The sequence below is a fragment of the Falco peregrinus genome, chromosome 12, assembly GCF_023634155.1.
Source record: "Falco peregrinus isolate bFalPer1 chromosome 12, bFalPer1.pri, whole genome shotgun sequence".
Lineage (NCBI taxonomy): Eukaryota > Metazoa > Chordata > Aves > Falconiformes > Falconidae > Falco > Falco peregrinus.
The window spans coordinates 29,422,225-29,437,292 of NC_073732.1; the positions used below are offsets into that span (position 1 = coordinate 29,422,225).

Consider the following 15,068-nt stretch of genomic DNA (forward strand, 5'->3'; position numbering starts at 1 on the left):
GTATTATTTAATGCTTACTGCAGCACTCTGCTACACCCAGTTCAGGCTCTCCTGCAACTCTAAAACCACTGAGTTACAGGTGCAAACTCAGGGTGAGATTTCAGGCAATACCTACAGTACAGCATGAGTATCTATGAATAATAAAAATAGCTGGTTACTCAGGTGCAGGGTAAAGCTAGTGCAGGCACTAGAAATATGTATGGTGCTTTTAGCTGTCATATACAAAGGACCAAGAAAGACTAAAGCCCAAATTTCAGTAAGCAACTGCATGCAGGAAGCTCTACAGGTTACAGGAATGGCATACAGATAAATTTTTTTCGGAGATGCCTCTTGGGCAAAATGACCATGGGGAAGGAAGTCTCCAGTAACACCATGTCTCAATGCAGATGTGGAGGGACTGATTCTCCCTCATGCATACCAACACAGATGTCAGCTCAGTGCTCAGCACAGGCTTCCACAGGTAGGTATGCTCCCCGAGCGCTAGCGTCATCTGTCTGCTATGGAAGACAAATGGATAGGATGGGCAGGGACAGGAGAGCATCCTGGAGACAAAAGCAGCTGCTGCACCAGCTGAAGGCAGAGGGAAACAAGCTGTACCGCACCTTGCCCAGGGCCAGGACACCGTACTGTTCAGAGATGCGTGAGAGAAAAGTCAGGCTGGAATTAAGGGGGAAGTTCAAGGAGGAACCTGAAAACCAAGAAGGGCATTTTGTACTAGACACTGAAACAGATGAGAAGCTTTCTGAGCAGAGGCAGTGGGTTCCTGTTTCTGGATATGACTAAACAGACAAGCACCGTAAGCCACAGCTGAAGACAGTTATACTCTAGTTCTTATTTTCCAGCCTCTCTGCAATGCAGTTGGTTAAGCATGGCAGTGTTACCACATTACAGGGAACTAGCACACACAGCCTGCATGCCCACCACCACACTGCTAGGAATGTGGGCACTTGAAGCTGAGGGCACAAAGCCCCACAGAGGGCTATTTTCACCCTCAGCCACCCCACATTGAAGCAGTTCCCAGTTTGAAGCAGCCAACACGTGCCAGCTAGCTGAGTCAGACACGCAGGGTGGTGGACATCACCATTTGGCTCAGCCAGCCTTTGGCAGGCACGCAGGAGTGGGCACTTGCGGACACTACCACTGCAGCAAAGTGTGGCCGAGGCAGGGCCATCCCAGGAGCTCCCCACGCCAGGCAGGGCCAGTGACACCAGGCTGTGGGGCCATGCCTGGTCAGGGCATCTCCCGGGATGGAGATCCACAGCCTCCATGAGCAATCTGCACCTGTGTTTGACCACCCACACAGTAAAAAGAGCATTTTCTTGTGCTCAGATATAATTTCCAGAGTCTCAGCTTGTGCCCACTGCCTCCTGTCCACTGAGTAGAAAGAGCTGGGCTGGGCTCCCTCCTGCCAGGCAGCCATGCGGACTGCAAAAGCCTTCTCTGGCCCAGGCTGAACCACCTCAGCTCTCCCAGTCCCTCCATAGGTGAAAGATGCTATACTTGGTATATGATTTGAAGGACAATGTCTTACAGATGTTTGCCTCATTGCTTAAACCCCAGCCCTGAAGCCACTGCAATGGCTACAAGCTGTGCAACATGACCAATGCAGAAAAGAATGAAACAAAATGGTCTCTGTAACTTAGCCGTCACAGTCCAATTTTTCCACATAGAGACAGAAACTGCAAAATGGGGCAGATGCTTTGGTCTACAAGCAGCTGTGGTCCTGCTGTGCACAGCAAGTCTCCAGCTAACACAAACATCACACTGGTTCTTGTCACCATTTGCATCGCAGCAACAGCATCGCATCTCTTGGCCCAGCTGGCACAGAAGCACAGTTCCAAGGATGGGGATGTGACAACTAGAAAAACACAAAAAATAATAAACTGTGCAAACCACAAAAGTAAGAGCCACATACTCACTCACTATAGGTACAAATTCCAACAGGAATATCAAGTTATTCCACTATGCATTACCATACACTTTTACTAAACGGGAGATGGACAATCTTTAACAGAGGCCTGTGAGGAACAAAAAAGTGGTAGCGTCCTAGTTGCTGAATTGGGCTCTCTTTTAGTTAACATGGAAGAGCACTAATGAAGATAAATAGATGCAAGCAAGGGAAAACAGAACATTAAAGCTTGCTCAGGTGATGCAGTACAGGAGTGGACTGAAATAAAGAAGACAGCAGGGGTGCAGACTCCACTTGTCTGCTTGCAGAAGCTTTATGCACACATACACTTACCCTGCAGCCTACACCAATGCTTTTTTCGCCTAAATCTTTACAATTAATTCAGTGGTTTGGTTCTGATGGGCAACAAAAAAAGAATATAACTTCAGCCAGCCAATTGCTAATTTAATAAACTGCTGCCTCGCATTTCTATTGTTTACATTAACTCTGTCATTTACCAGACTTTACGGTGATGAACGCAGATTGACTGGCAAGAAGCCACACATCAAAAAGTTATGTGCTCAAATTAAATTGTATCACTTAAAACTCCACAGTGCTATGACCTAGAATATTGAGTCTAGTTCACAAAGAGAATTTTCTGATTTTTAAAAAGTTGTAAATAGGACGAAAAAAGAGCAATTAGATTTGAGGATATAGAATTTCTTTGAACAGTGAGGCAAATTAAAGCCTGAGTCATTAGAAAAATCATACAGTCATTCCCTACCCATATGACACTGAAGTCTGCCATTCCACCTATTATTTAATTTCTCATCTGAGGTTATAGCACTCATGCATATATACCAGTCTATCAACATTAGCAGTAAAAGATTACCTCATCTGTGAAACAATAGGTACTTAACTTACACTTAGCGCAGTTGACAGCCTTTAGGGGAATGGCAGAGGGGAAAAAACCACCACCAAGTGCGTAAACTACAAGTAGTAAAAAGTATTCTGGTTTAAAAAGCTACCTGAATAAAGGAGCAGCTTCAAAACCAACCAAGCAGAATATATTTGTATGGAAGAATGAGACAGCTAATTTGAATGAGATTGGTCAGAGAAAAGTATTTGGAGAACTCGACAAGGAGCGGAAAACCAGCCTTGCCCAGCACAGAAATACCATATTCAAACAAAGCCGCTATCAGAGTGCAGAGTCAGTGAACAATTAAAAAATATCTTAAAATACTCTGTAATTACAGAGAAGACAGTCTTCACCTCCCATTCCAAGAGAACACATGGAAAAGGGTGAATTCTCCATGTGTGCTTTCTTCCTGCTCCTAGAGTCTGCAATATAGTTGTCTTGATCAGAAAAAAATAAAGCTTCTGGAGTACTAGGATACACCAGATTTGACTCAAATGAGCCTTGCTCACCTACCCTAGCATGTAAATAATGAAGCCACACCACTCCAACCGCTCAGTCTACCACAGTACCGCTTAGCCTGACAGACTTAGGTAGGAAACTATAGAAACACGTTTGTACCGATGAGTCTAAGCAGCACCACCTCTGCGTATCCCAAAATTTTGTCACACAACCAGCTCTGTGCCTGCAAGAGGCGATGGTGCCTGCACTTCTCTACTGCTCCCCACAAACCTGTTTGAGACTTTAAAGCTTGAAACTACAGCAGCGTAAGGGAAAGTCTTCAGCACATAATTAGGGCAGCTGTCAGTAGGTGCTGTCTCTAACCTCCACCCCTTGCATGCACCAAAGCCTCCCCACAGAGCTCAGCTGTGCCAGCAAGGCAGGATACAAGAACACTGCTAATGCCGTTTAGCTGCCACGGTTTACATTTGTGAAGAGCTTGCTGCTTTCTTTTTCCAACCCATACTTTGTTGGGATGTTTTTGGAACATTTTTTAACACTGAAACCATCAGGAATAAGATGACACAGAGATACCCATTCAGAGTCTCGATCTTAACTGGCCTGCAGGAACAACGAGCAAGCTGCCAGTACGGCTTCCAGCGACCTGGATTTCCTTGGGCCATTAGAGTGCGATCACATTTTCACTGGCCAGGAAGACATATGTGGCAGGGATCCCCCATGGTCAGTACTCTGGGCAGGAATCATCAAGCCCGTAAGGGATTTGCTAAAAGTATGCATTTCAAGCCAGCGCTGCTTAAGAGATGAGGTGCTGCTGCTCCTGTCCCACATGCAGCACCTTCCCACACTGCCTCTGGAAGGGAAACCGAGCCCAACAAGCGAGCAGCCAGGCTGCTTCAGCAAGCATAGATTTTGCATAGACTGAGGAGATAAGCACCTGAGCAAAGTTGCAGGACAAGCACAGGAGCAGGGCTCATACTATTAAACCCTGAGAGTCACAGGTGTGCCCGTCAGAGACCAGGGACTGTAACACTTTCCCCAGAATGGCACAAAACATGCCTGTCCATGCAGAGCCTTTTCTTACAGTGATTTAGCCATTTCTGGTCCAAGTGACTGCAGTCCATCCTCTGCAGTAGTTTTCAGCTATAAAACTATGGGCTGCATCCCAAGACTCAGACTAACAGCCCAGTGGATTCATGGAGCAGTACCTGAGAAACAAGACACTACCTACAAGGAGGAAGGAAACTGCATTTTGATCCACACTGAACAGGGGCTTGAGAGTCTCAAGGACGTTGTGGATGGCCTGTCTCTGCTGATGGCAAAGCACAGAATGCAGACAGGAATGCGAACAGCACAAGCAAGGCAGGGAGAGGCCAGAGGGCAGCTAGGCAGAGATCCCCTGCAGCAAGGGAGCTTTCTCACCAGCGTCAGAAAACATCCACCGGTTTTCTGAGACAGAGAACCTTTGAGTTCAGAACCTTTAAGAGAAAGAACCTTTGGAGAGCACAGGGGCTGTCTGTACGTGAAGAGGCATTCACAGATACTACCTGGTGTTAGATTTGTACGGTCTCTTCGTGACAACATCCACCTAAAAGGATGGATGGAATGGTGGAAAAAGGAAGAAGCCTTCTTTGACAGGATTTAGAGCAAATCCCTTCAGGATCTAGAGTAATGGATAGTGCATGAAAAGTCCATTTAGCACAGATCTGATCCTCAGCTCCATCAGACCCTGCAGTATTTCCCAGCGTTATAGCATAGGAACACAGGAGTCAACAGATGCACTGCCTTGAATCTCAGGCAACACACCCAATGCTTTACTAACTTCTCTAGATGAGGGATCTGGGAGAGTAAGCGCTTGAAAGGCCTGAGAAAACAAAGCTTTCCAGGGACCACAACCAGGAATTACACAGACTTAAAAGGAACTCCGCAAAGCACGGAAATAAGCATCTCATTTGCCTAAGACGACAGATATGCATCTTTTCATAAAGTCATATATTCTTTTGATCTCAGTGCCTCCTGGGCAAAAAAAAGGATAGCTGCAAATCATAAACAACAGCAAAAAAGCGATAGGTTACTGCTTCTCAGACCAAGAGAAAACACAATATCTACAAGTATCTACAATACCCCTGACAATCTCATTATGGATCCCAGTTGTTATCAGAGCAAAGTATGCCAGATAGGAAGCTAAATCAATACAAAGCTTAAAATACTAGAATTAGAATTTTTGCTAAGGCTTTAAATGTAATTATTTGCTTCACTGCCATCTAGCGACAACTCTGCGCAGTTCATAACAGCGATAATCACATAAAACAAGTTTAGATCTCCAAAAGCGCTTCAGTAATTTTATCATCTATTCATTCCCATATGAGAGACAGTCAGGTCCAGTGTAGTTGCTAACATCTGAACTATTTTTCTGGTTTTCCTACTAAAACTTGTTAACAGAAAGTGAAGCATGGAAAAATTAATGCATTTGCATACTGTGTGAGTAAAGCAATAATCTGGAATGCAGTCTTATGAATTAGCAATGTCAACATTCCTTTGAACAATATCAAAACATTATAAAGCCATTATAGCATAAAATGAGATTTGCAGGTTTTTAGTATTTCCTATAGGCTGGCTTCTGAAGCATTTCATTCAAAACCATGAGAAAGGAACAGGAACTTAAAATTTCCATCCTGGTTTGCTGGATAGACTATAAAATTATACACACATATCTCATAACTATGTCTGAAACTTTTTTACTTAAAGAAGTGGGAGATGATAAACTTTTTAAAAAAATGCCACTCTCAGGCATCCATCGCTGTCCAAGATCAAAAACAAACAAAGGCGGTCTAAGCAAAAGATGCCAGGAGTAAGGTCAAGGGCCTTTACTACGGAGTAAGAAACCCACTGCTACAGCAGCAGTTCATAGCAAAGGCATGAGGCCATGAAACCAGCATGCTCTGGCAGCAAGGAGGCAAACTTCACCTACTGCAGTAACTGGGATGGCATGTTTGCAAATACTTGAACACTAACCTATTTTTGAAGCTGAGAAGGGTGGTGTAGAAATACCCACCTGGAGACTATTAAATCCAGAACCAATTTACGAATAGAACATTCTTGGCCAGGCTGTTAGAGGCTCACTAGCCACAGCCCAAGTTTTTGGAAAGGTTTAGTCTAAGTTTTTTGACAGAAATCAAAATAAAGAAGACAAGTTTTAAAAAGTTGAAATCCAATGTATTTTTACAGAAGTTAAAGTTGAACTGGAGTTTGCTGGGACAAAACACCCATGCAAGATAACACAGCTAAGGACAGCAAAAAAGCTGGCTGCACACTGGCACCGATCTCTGCAAAGCACCGAGGGGAAAGACAGCGTGTCAGAGCTGATCCCAGCACAAACATTTGCCACGTACCTGATGCAGACCTAAGGAGGAACTGAGGAAGTAAGATCGCAGAAAACATTAAATGAAGTGTTTCAGTGGCGACAAAGAACCCAATGACCATGAAACAAGATTTTCTTAAACCTCATTTGTAAAACAGTGCACAGTATTTGTCTGTGGGATTTAAGGAAGCTTATCTTAACTGGAGCAGATACAGAGAACGGCTGGTATCTTCAGGTCTTGCAGAAATACAAGAAGGGTCTGGGCTTGCTTCACCACAGTAAGCGAAGTCTCAGCAGAGCAAGAAGCACACACAGGGCTAAGTATCCGATATGGAGATGGGTTCTTTAAATGAAAGGAACTGGTACAAGAATATACAAAAGTGTCCACAGAGACAGTTGGGCTGGAAATTAGAATAATGTTGCTAAGTATTATAGCAATAAGGCTCCAGCACAGTTTTGTTAGTGAAGTGGAGAAAGGGAAATAGTTGTACACAGTAAAACTGATAGGCTTATGAAAACTAATGTGGCAGGACTGCCTGCAATGATGCAGTGGATGCCCAGCTGTCAGTGAAGATGTGGCAATGAAGACCTCAATAGCAGAACAGCTGTGCAGCATCTAGAGACTGGCCATCAGCACACCTCAGCCCTTTCACTGGGAATTCTAGAGGATGCCTATTTCACAAAGCTTTTGCCATGCTGGGGAGAGAAAGGTGGGGTCTTCTGTTTTGCTTTGGATTTAATTCCCATTTATTTTCCCCAGAACATAATGCTGGCACTGCTCATGCCGCATCCTGGATCTACAGCTGCCAGTGGGACTCCTGAAAAGCACTTCAGCTGAAAACCTACAGCAACACAAATGATGGGGTACAATTTGTCTTATGGAAAACTGCCAGGTAAAATACTGTTGGAAATTTCGCGATTGAGATGTGTTTACTGTATTACCGTCAGTTCCTACCAACATTTTAAAGGAGCCAGTCATTTCAGTAAAGGCTGTCTAAATACTGCTGAGTGCTGCCACTGTGGGTGTCAGTCCCGGTTTACCACACCAGCCAAGTTCAGAGTATGAACAATTTGAAATAAAATGTGATACAGTTTTATGAGACAAATCTGAAGTATTTTCACAAACATTTACACATGAAATCTTAAAATCTCTAGAGACTGATTTTTAAATACAGTTCAGTAAACTAAGATTTAAATGAGTGTTTTAATAAGCCTGAAGAGTCTCTGGATCCAGAGTCCTATCCCTTAGGTAAACAGATTGCCTTGGCTCATGAGTTGCATTCTGTCAAGACAGACAACAGCTGACACCCTGTAATTGTGATTAATAGTTCATCCCCGATGTGCTGGCACACGGCTGCACCCACCCACACCCCATGCAGTACGATGGTCACTGCAGACCCCATCCTGCAGCAGGGAGCGCCCAGCTCCACCTGGATGGCAGGTGGGTTATGGGATCTCAAATCCTTCTCACATTTCGCTAACTGGATTCACTGGCTCTCTCTACAGAGAATTCCCTCCGTGTTTCTTCAAATATTGCAAAGAAATGTTTATGTGCACAAATCGCCCCTGCCGCATGGCAGCCAGCGCCAACCAGAGCCCCCGGAAAATGGCACACCCGCTGTGCCCATGGAGCACATCCCCGTGCTGCAGTGGAGCGGGTGGCTGCCATGGCACAGCCACAGCAGCCCGTGGCAGGGACCAGCCCCGCACACAGCACAGCACCCAGCCTGGGCCTCACCTGAGCTGCCAAGCAGCATTCACCCATCGAGCTGGGTTTTCTGGTCTCCTCAGGGCAGCAGGAAGGCCAGGCAGGGAGCTTGTGGGCAGCACAGGAACCTTGGGAATATATACACACTCACACCCTGCATTTTTTTTTGCTGTCAAACTATGTGCCAAAGCACCCTTGTATTTCACCAGGAAGCACAGATGCTGTGCTCAGAGGCTAGCAAGCCATTTGTTTGACACGTGCATTACTTCAGAGCACTGTTTTAAAACCTAGGTTTTCCAGGCTGGTTAATCTGAGCAGCCTCCAGAATTGCCCAGAGATGGGACATTTTCTAGAGGGTGGCTCTAGAATGGCCCCGTTTGTAGAACACTAGAAACATACTTTAAACTTCTTTTCCCTCATTCACACAGATGATCGTCTGAGCCAAGACAACAGTACCTCATCCAACTCCACAGCAGGCTTACTTGGGAACTCCACACACAACGAATTCACCACCATCGTCTTGCCTGTGCTTTACCTCATCATCTTCCTGGCAAGCATCTTGCTGAATGGCCTAGCAGTGTGGATTTTTTTCCACATAAGAAATAAAACAAGTTTTATATTTTACCTCAAAAACATTGTGGTTGCAGATCTTCTAATGACACTGACGTTCCCATTCAAGATAATCCAGGACTCACAGCTGGGACCATGGCACTTCAACTCCTTCCTGTGCCGATACACCACAGTTCTGTTTTACACAAACATGTACACCACAATTGTGTTCCTCGGACTCATCAGCATTGACCGCTACCTGAAAGTAGTGAAGCCTTTTGGAGACTCCAGGATGTATAGCATCACTTTCACCAAGATCTTATCTGCCTGCGTTTGGGTTGTAATGGCTTTCCTAGCTTTACCAAACCTGATTCTTACAAATGGCTACCCAACAAAGAAGAACATAGATGACTGCATAAAGCTGAAATCTCCACTGGGAGTCAAGTGGCACACAGCTGTCATTTACATCAACACCTGCATGTTTGTAGTGGTGCTGATAGTACTGATAGGATGCTACATTGCGATATCCAGGTACATTTATAAATCGAGCAAACAATTCATTAGCTCATCAAGCAGAAAGAGAAAGCATAATCAAAGTATAAGGGTTGTCGTGGCTGTATTTTTCACTTGCTTTCTGCCATATCATTTGTGCAGAATACCCTTTACTTTCAGCCATCTAGATAAAATTTTAGATGACTCTGCACATAAAATCTTGTATTATTGTAAGGAAATGACACTGTTCCTGTCCGCATGCAATGTCTGTCTGGATCCAATAATTTACTTTTTCATGTGTAGATCATTCTCACGAAGGCTGTTTAGAAAATCAAATATGAGAACCAGAAGTGAGAGTATCAGATCACTTCAGAGTGTTAGAAGATCAGAAGTGCGCATATACCATGAATACACTGATGTCTGAAGCCACACCCACAGACTTTTGATAATTTGCAAGGGTGTATGTATATCATGTAAATAAAAGGTATCTTTGAGTATCTGACCATGGAAGTTCATTAAGGAACGTGCAGACATACACAGATTTTCCACTGCAGCTTACTAACATCCATCTCAAAATTCAAAAGCTTAAATCCACACAGAGATCACGTTCACTTCAGAGGGGGTTTGGGGGTTGTTTTGGGTGGGTGGGTGGGGGTTTTTTAAAGGCCAGCACAAGCTAAGGATGCCTCAGCTCAGAAAGCAACCAGGAGCTCCAGGAGGCCCCAGCCAAGATGGACAAGCTCTGGCCTTGGAGTGGGATCCAACATCCTCGGGGTTCAGTGGATGGCTGCAGAAGGGCTTGTAGCAGGTGAAGGCGAAGAGGCGGCCCATGCTCCTGTGGAGACCCCTGTGTGCCCATTGGCAGGGCAGCCATGGGGCTCGGTCTGCCAAAAGTGTTTTGCTGCTGGCCGACCACCTCTCAGCTTTCCCTCTCGGGCGTTCGTGGCACTGGCAGCACCATCTCGTCCACAGATCAAACCTAGCAAAGTGCTTCTCACCCCTTTCAAAATACCAAACATAAAAAATTTACACACGACCCTCGTTTAAGTCTCATCTCAAAAAAAAAAAAAAAAAAAAAAAAAAAAAAGAAAGAAAAAAGGCCAGAACCCACCAAACAAAGAAAAAGACTGTTAAAACAGCTTTTAATTCCCATTAATCTCATTCTAAGTGAGGGCACAACAAGAAGTGTCCCTTGACAGACTTGCATGTGACAAGACTAAGCAATCAACATCAAACTGAAAATTCCATTTCCCAGCACTTTCTATGCCTGCCTCATACAACACAAATAAGACTTGAAGCATTAGGATTTTTTTTAAATTCAAAATTATTTATAACTTCAGCTGCTTTCAATTCTTGGAAACAATAATAGTGTGCAATAAGCATGTGAAATTCATTTTTGGAGGGCAGCTCAGGCAACACCTTTATGGTATTATTTTACAACATGGTACACACAACCAGAGCAGAGGAAATATTAAAGGAGAGGATCCAAAATCAAGGCAAAAATAAGAAAGGAATAATAAAAGGCCAACACAGCAGCTGCTACAGGACAAAGTGTTGACTAACAGCTACATTATTTAAAAGAAGAAACCAAGCCCTGGAGAGTCCCCACTAGAGCTCTGTTGGCTGGGAGACCTCAAGTCGTTTCAGTGTGATTCTGGCAGGTACTCCAGACTTGTTAACAACAAGGGCACCGCTTGTCGCAACTGCTGTGCACACATTCCCGAGCTGGTTCTGCACCAGCTCGTCATGGCAGAGCGGGGCAGGCAGCCAAGCTGGCTGGGGCACCCACACGAACATGGTGGTGAGAGCCACAACAGGGTCCAAGGCTGCTCCAGCAGCTCCTCTACCCCAGGACATGGTGCAGGGACCTCTCAGGGCAAGGCAGAGGCAAAAAGACAAGTTCCTTCTCCTTTCATAGCTGCACTCTTCAAAGGAGGCCATCTCCCACCAAAGGGCACGGGCCACGGTTGCCTCCAGTGCTCCCCAGCAAGCTCAGAGCAGCTCAGCCAGGGGCTCCAGCCCAGAAGGCAGGGACAGGGTGAGCACGGGCTCCCCAGGGACGAGCTCCCCAAGGGCTGGGAGCAGGACTTGCAGAGGTGTGGGGAGCCACCCCCAGGAGCATGAATTCAGTCGCTCTTGGCTAACACGACCATGAATTCGCAGTGCTCCAGGAGCAGCCCGGGCAGGAGCGGAGCAGGGACAGCCCCAGGCTCAAACACTGCGCTGCACAGCCCCGACACCTCCTCCCCTTGCCCTGCCACCTCCCCAGGCACCCTCTGCGGCACCGCAGAAATCAGCAGGGAGGGTAAGTTTGGCCACTCAGCCTGTCCACTACAGAGCTGAGGCTACAAGGATGTGTTTGTATTTAATCCTATAAACAGAACAATGTTTATATGAATCATGTTGTCCTGTACTTCACTGGGGATTAAAGCAGAATCGTTTGGAGTAAAAGCTGCTCATACAAAAAATAAAGAGCCAACCTAAAAAATACAAATTGCAAGGAACTGACAGGTGTTTTGAACAATCAATTTTTATATGTATCTTGTGCAATGTAGTGCAATTGAGCAAACAGAAGATGGCAATAGTCCATCAGCAAGCACTTTACTCACATAAGGACTTCCTTTTAACAAAAACATTTTGACAAGAAAATCCTGAAAATGCAGCATTCAAGTAACAAGCAAAATACTGCATTGGAACACTGCATGATGAAGTTTTCTGCTGAAACAAGGGGTTGGCTTTGGGGTTTTTTAACAGTTTAGTTTTAGATTCTGTTTTATACATAATGAAAAAGTTTAAGTGTAAGATCATGTTTGGATAATATATTTGGATTAATGCAAGTATTCTGAAACAACTTACATTGTTCAGGGGAGATCATTTCTGGAAAGGAAGATAGGATATTTTGTATATTTATCCTACTTTAAATAAAAATACTTTAAATGGCTAAAATACCACAGAATAAACCCTGCTTTCCAATCAGCTCTGTAGAAAACTATGTTCACACACAACCTCAAAGACTAGTTCTGGGATAAAGTTTGCCATTTTGAACTCTTAGGGGTCTATGCACATACAAAACCAAATGAAGAGAGCCACTTTTGGAACTGGGTTGCATAGTTTAAATTCTCGTAAATGAACAGCACACTGCATTGGTTTTGTGAAATTGTAATATTTAGGACTGGAGATCAGTTACATAGACAAAGGCATTAATAACCAAAGACTCCCTTATTAGGTCTTATGTGGTTAAAGAAAATAAAGACCAAGTGCATCTGGTCTCCCTTTTACATTGTAAGTAATAGTAAATCAAATCACAGAAAGGTGTATGGCTTGTTAAATTGTGCTCAATAATTAGCACATTAAATTCATATATACACATACACCACTGGTCTCTGCTTTGCACCTATTCCCCTTTTAACACTTTGACAACACTCCCAAGGCTACAGGAACAGGCAGGTACACACAGCTTGTCTTCTCCACTAGAGGATATGGCTACACAACATCTCCCAGTAACATGCTTATTTACTTATGAGGCTGCAACTTCCCCACTTTGTGCCCTCCTGTCCACGTGCACACTACCCCACAGTAAGGCTAAGGCAGTTGGGTCATGCTACTGCACATTCCCTGATGTGCTCCATGGGCTCAGCACGCAAGACAGATAGGTATCATTGTATTTTTACTTTCTTAAAGTCTTCTCCAGTATTAATTTCTTGAGCTGAATTTTTCTATGTAATATAAAGCTTATCTTGATTTACCCAAAACCACCTTTTGTCTTGCAAGAAGGCATGCAGACCCATTACAACAGGTTTTACATCTGCTTGGAGAGAGATGTTAGACTGCGCAGTCAAAACTGTGAACAACTGCACCCCTTACTAGATGGGACTACAGCTAAGCCTGTTACTAGTGGACAGGCTATTTGCAGAGTAACGGTGCTACAGGTAAAGATGGCTCTTCCCACCTTCATTGCCCACTACTGCTCAGAAACCTTTGCCAATTGCACCATCGGAACTGATGCTCATGGCCTGCTAGACTTAAGGCTGCTCAACCACAGACAGGCTATGCGCTTCCACCAGTCTCCCCGATACCTGGTTTCACCCAGGATCTTCCATTCTCAGCATGCTCTAGCTCCTCCTCACCATAAACAACAGACAGTTGAGTCTGTCTCCCACACACTTCACTGAACTAAGTCCTATCAGAAGCAGATCACAGAATAAGCACACACCTAAGATTAAACTGAAATAACCTGACTCCCTAGACAATATTTTCAATATATAGTACAGCAGAGTATTTCTATGTGTAATGTATGTACACACAGACACACTCTATAGGATTCATCATACGTACGCAGAGCAAGAGAGCTTGAACCCCTCTCAGAATTGTAACCTTTTTCCAGGCAGGTGGTGGACTACCTACCCAACTCCAGCAAAGCCCAAAGAGATACTTCAGTGAAAACATGCCTGTTTGTCCGTAACCAGGGACCACAAAGGCCAGGCAAGGAGACTGCAGACCAGGTGTGCAGGATTCTCCCCTTGCACAGCAGGCAAGCCTGCACACCAAATGGTGAAGCTCAGTGACTGCTGAAAACATGATCAGATGGCCACCCACATCTCTTCTAGCATGCAGCATACTCCCCTTACAGGATGTGCACAAGCACATACTACACTTTCTCACTACCCACTTAATTTTTTAACTAAAGGCTGCATTTAGATAGGATCTCCTCCTAAGAGGAACAGTACTGCTGTTCCCTAGTATGGATTCATACTACCAAAAAATCTACTATCCAAAGCAACTGCACCCGGGGTGATGCCCTTCAAAGATCAACCCAAAGATACCCTTTCCAGGGAACCAAAGAGATAAAGCAACCAGTAGTTTTGGGAAGTGTAGGCCCACAAGGGAGCAGTGGGGCATCCATATGAACTCCCGCACCACAAAGAGACGATGCAGCCATGCACTCCCAGCACACAGGCCAGCCAAAATGAGTCTCTGCTCTGAAGCCTGACAGCTTGGATGCATACAACACTTCACTGTAAAATAACCCCCAAAATAAGTTTACTTTATCTTGACAGGATGTATGTGTGATAATCCTTTATCACTGTTTTTTGCACACACTTACATATACAACAGTTCTTTGATGATAGCATTTGTGAAATATTTTCCCAGGGCTAAAAATGAATTATAAAACAATCTCCTACTCCCCAAGTACCAGATAACTATAATTTGTCTGGATTTGACATGGAATTTTAGTCCTTAAAAGTTCTTCTTTAAAGAAAAGAGTACAAGAAAGTTTGTAGGAAAAGTCTCAGGCCTTGATCTATTACTGTCACTTCAGAGAACCACGTGTGGACATAGGCATATGTAAATTTTGGTTGTGCAGTCTGAGACTCCCATTTTTTATAGGACCCTATAAGTGAAACATGGTTTTCCAGGTGGAGGCATGACAGCAGATCAGACCCGAGAACGCAAGGAGCACACAATTCATGAATATTTGTTTTTGTTTCTCTTTTTCTTCATTTAGGAGGCTTTGCATTAAATTGTAATTGAGTAGCCCAGCCAGAACTCTCCATGCCATGGGGTTATTTTGGAAGAAATGTTATTTGAACATGTACTTAAGAGACAGCTCCAGACTGCTATCTGTGCAGAATTTTTGTCACTACATACATTATGCTCTTTACTTTTGAGGTTTCTTTAGAATAAACTTTACTGT

General features: G+C 44.3%; 2 protein-coding genes across 14 annotated transcripts in view; one reads left to right on the forward strand and one right to left on the reverse strand.

Annotated features, from left to right (window-relative positions):
• Positions 1 to 15,068, reverse strand: part of MED12L (mediator complex subunit 12L) — a 150,577-nt gene that overhangs the window by 68,731 nt on the left and 66,778 nt on the right. The window lies entirely within an intron of this gene.
• GPR87 (G protein-coupled receptor 87) lies at positions 8,008 to 10,192 on the forward strand. The gene is made up of 2 exons (XM_055816966.1): positions 8,008 to 8,065; positions 8,761 to 10,192. Exons 1-2 carry the CDS (start codon positions 8,008 to 8,010, stop codon positions 9,795 to 9,797), a joined length of 1,095 nt encoding a protein of 364 aa, XP_055672941.1. The 3' UTR covers positions 9,798 to 10,192.

Excerpts from the sequence above, each read along its gene's own strand:
- GPR87 (XM_055816966.1), top strand. The coding sequence starts at position 8,008 with ATGGTCACTGCAGACCCCATCCTGCAGCAGGGAGCGCCCAGCTCCACC. Across the intron at positions 8,066-8,760 it reads CAGCTCCACCTGGATGGCAG|ATGATCGTCTGAGCCAAGAC; the intron begins GTGGGTTATGGG and ends TCATTCACACAG.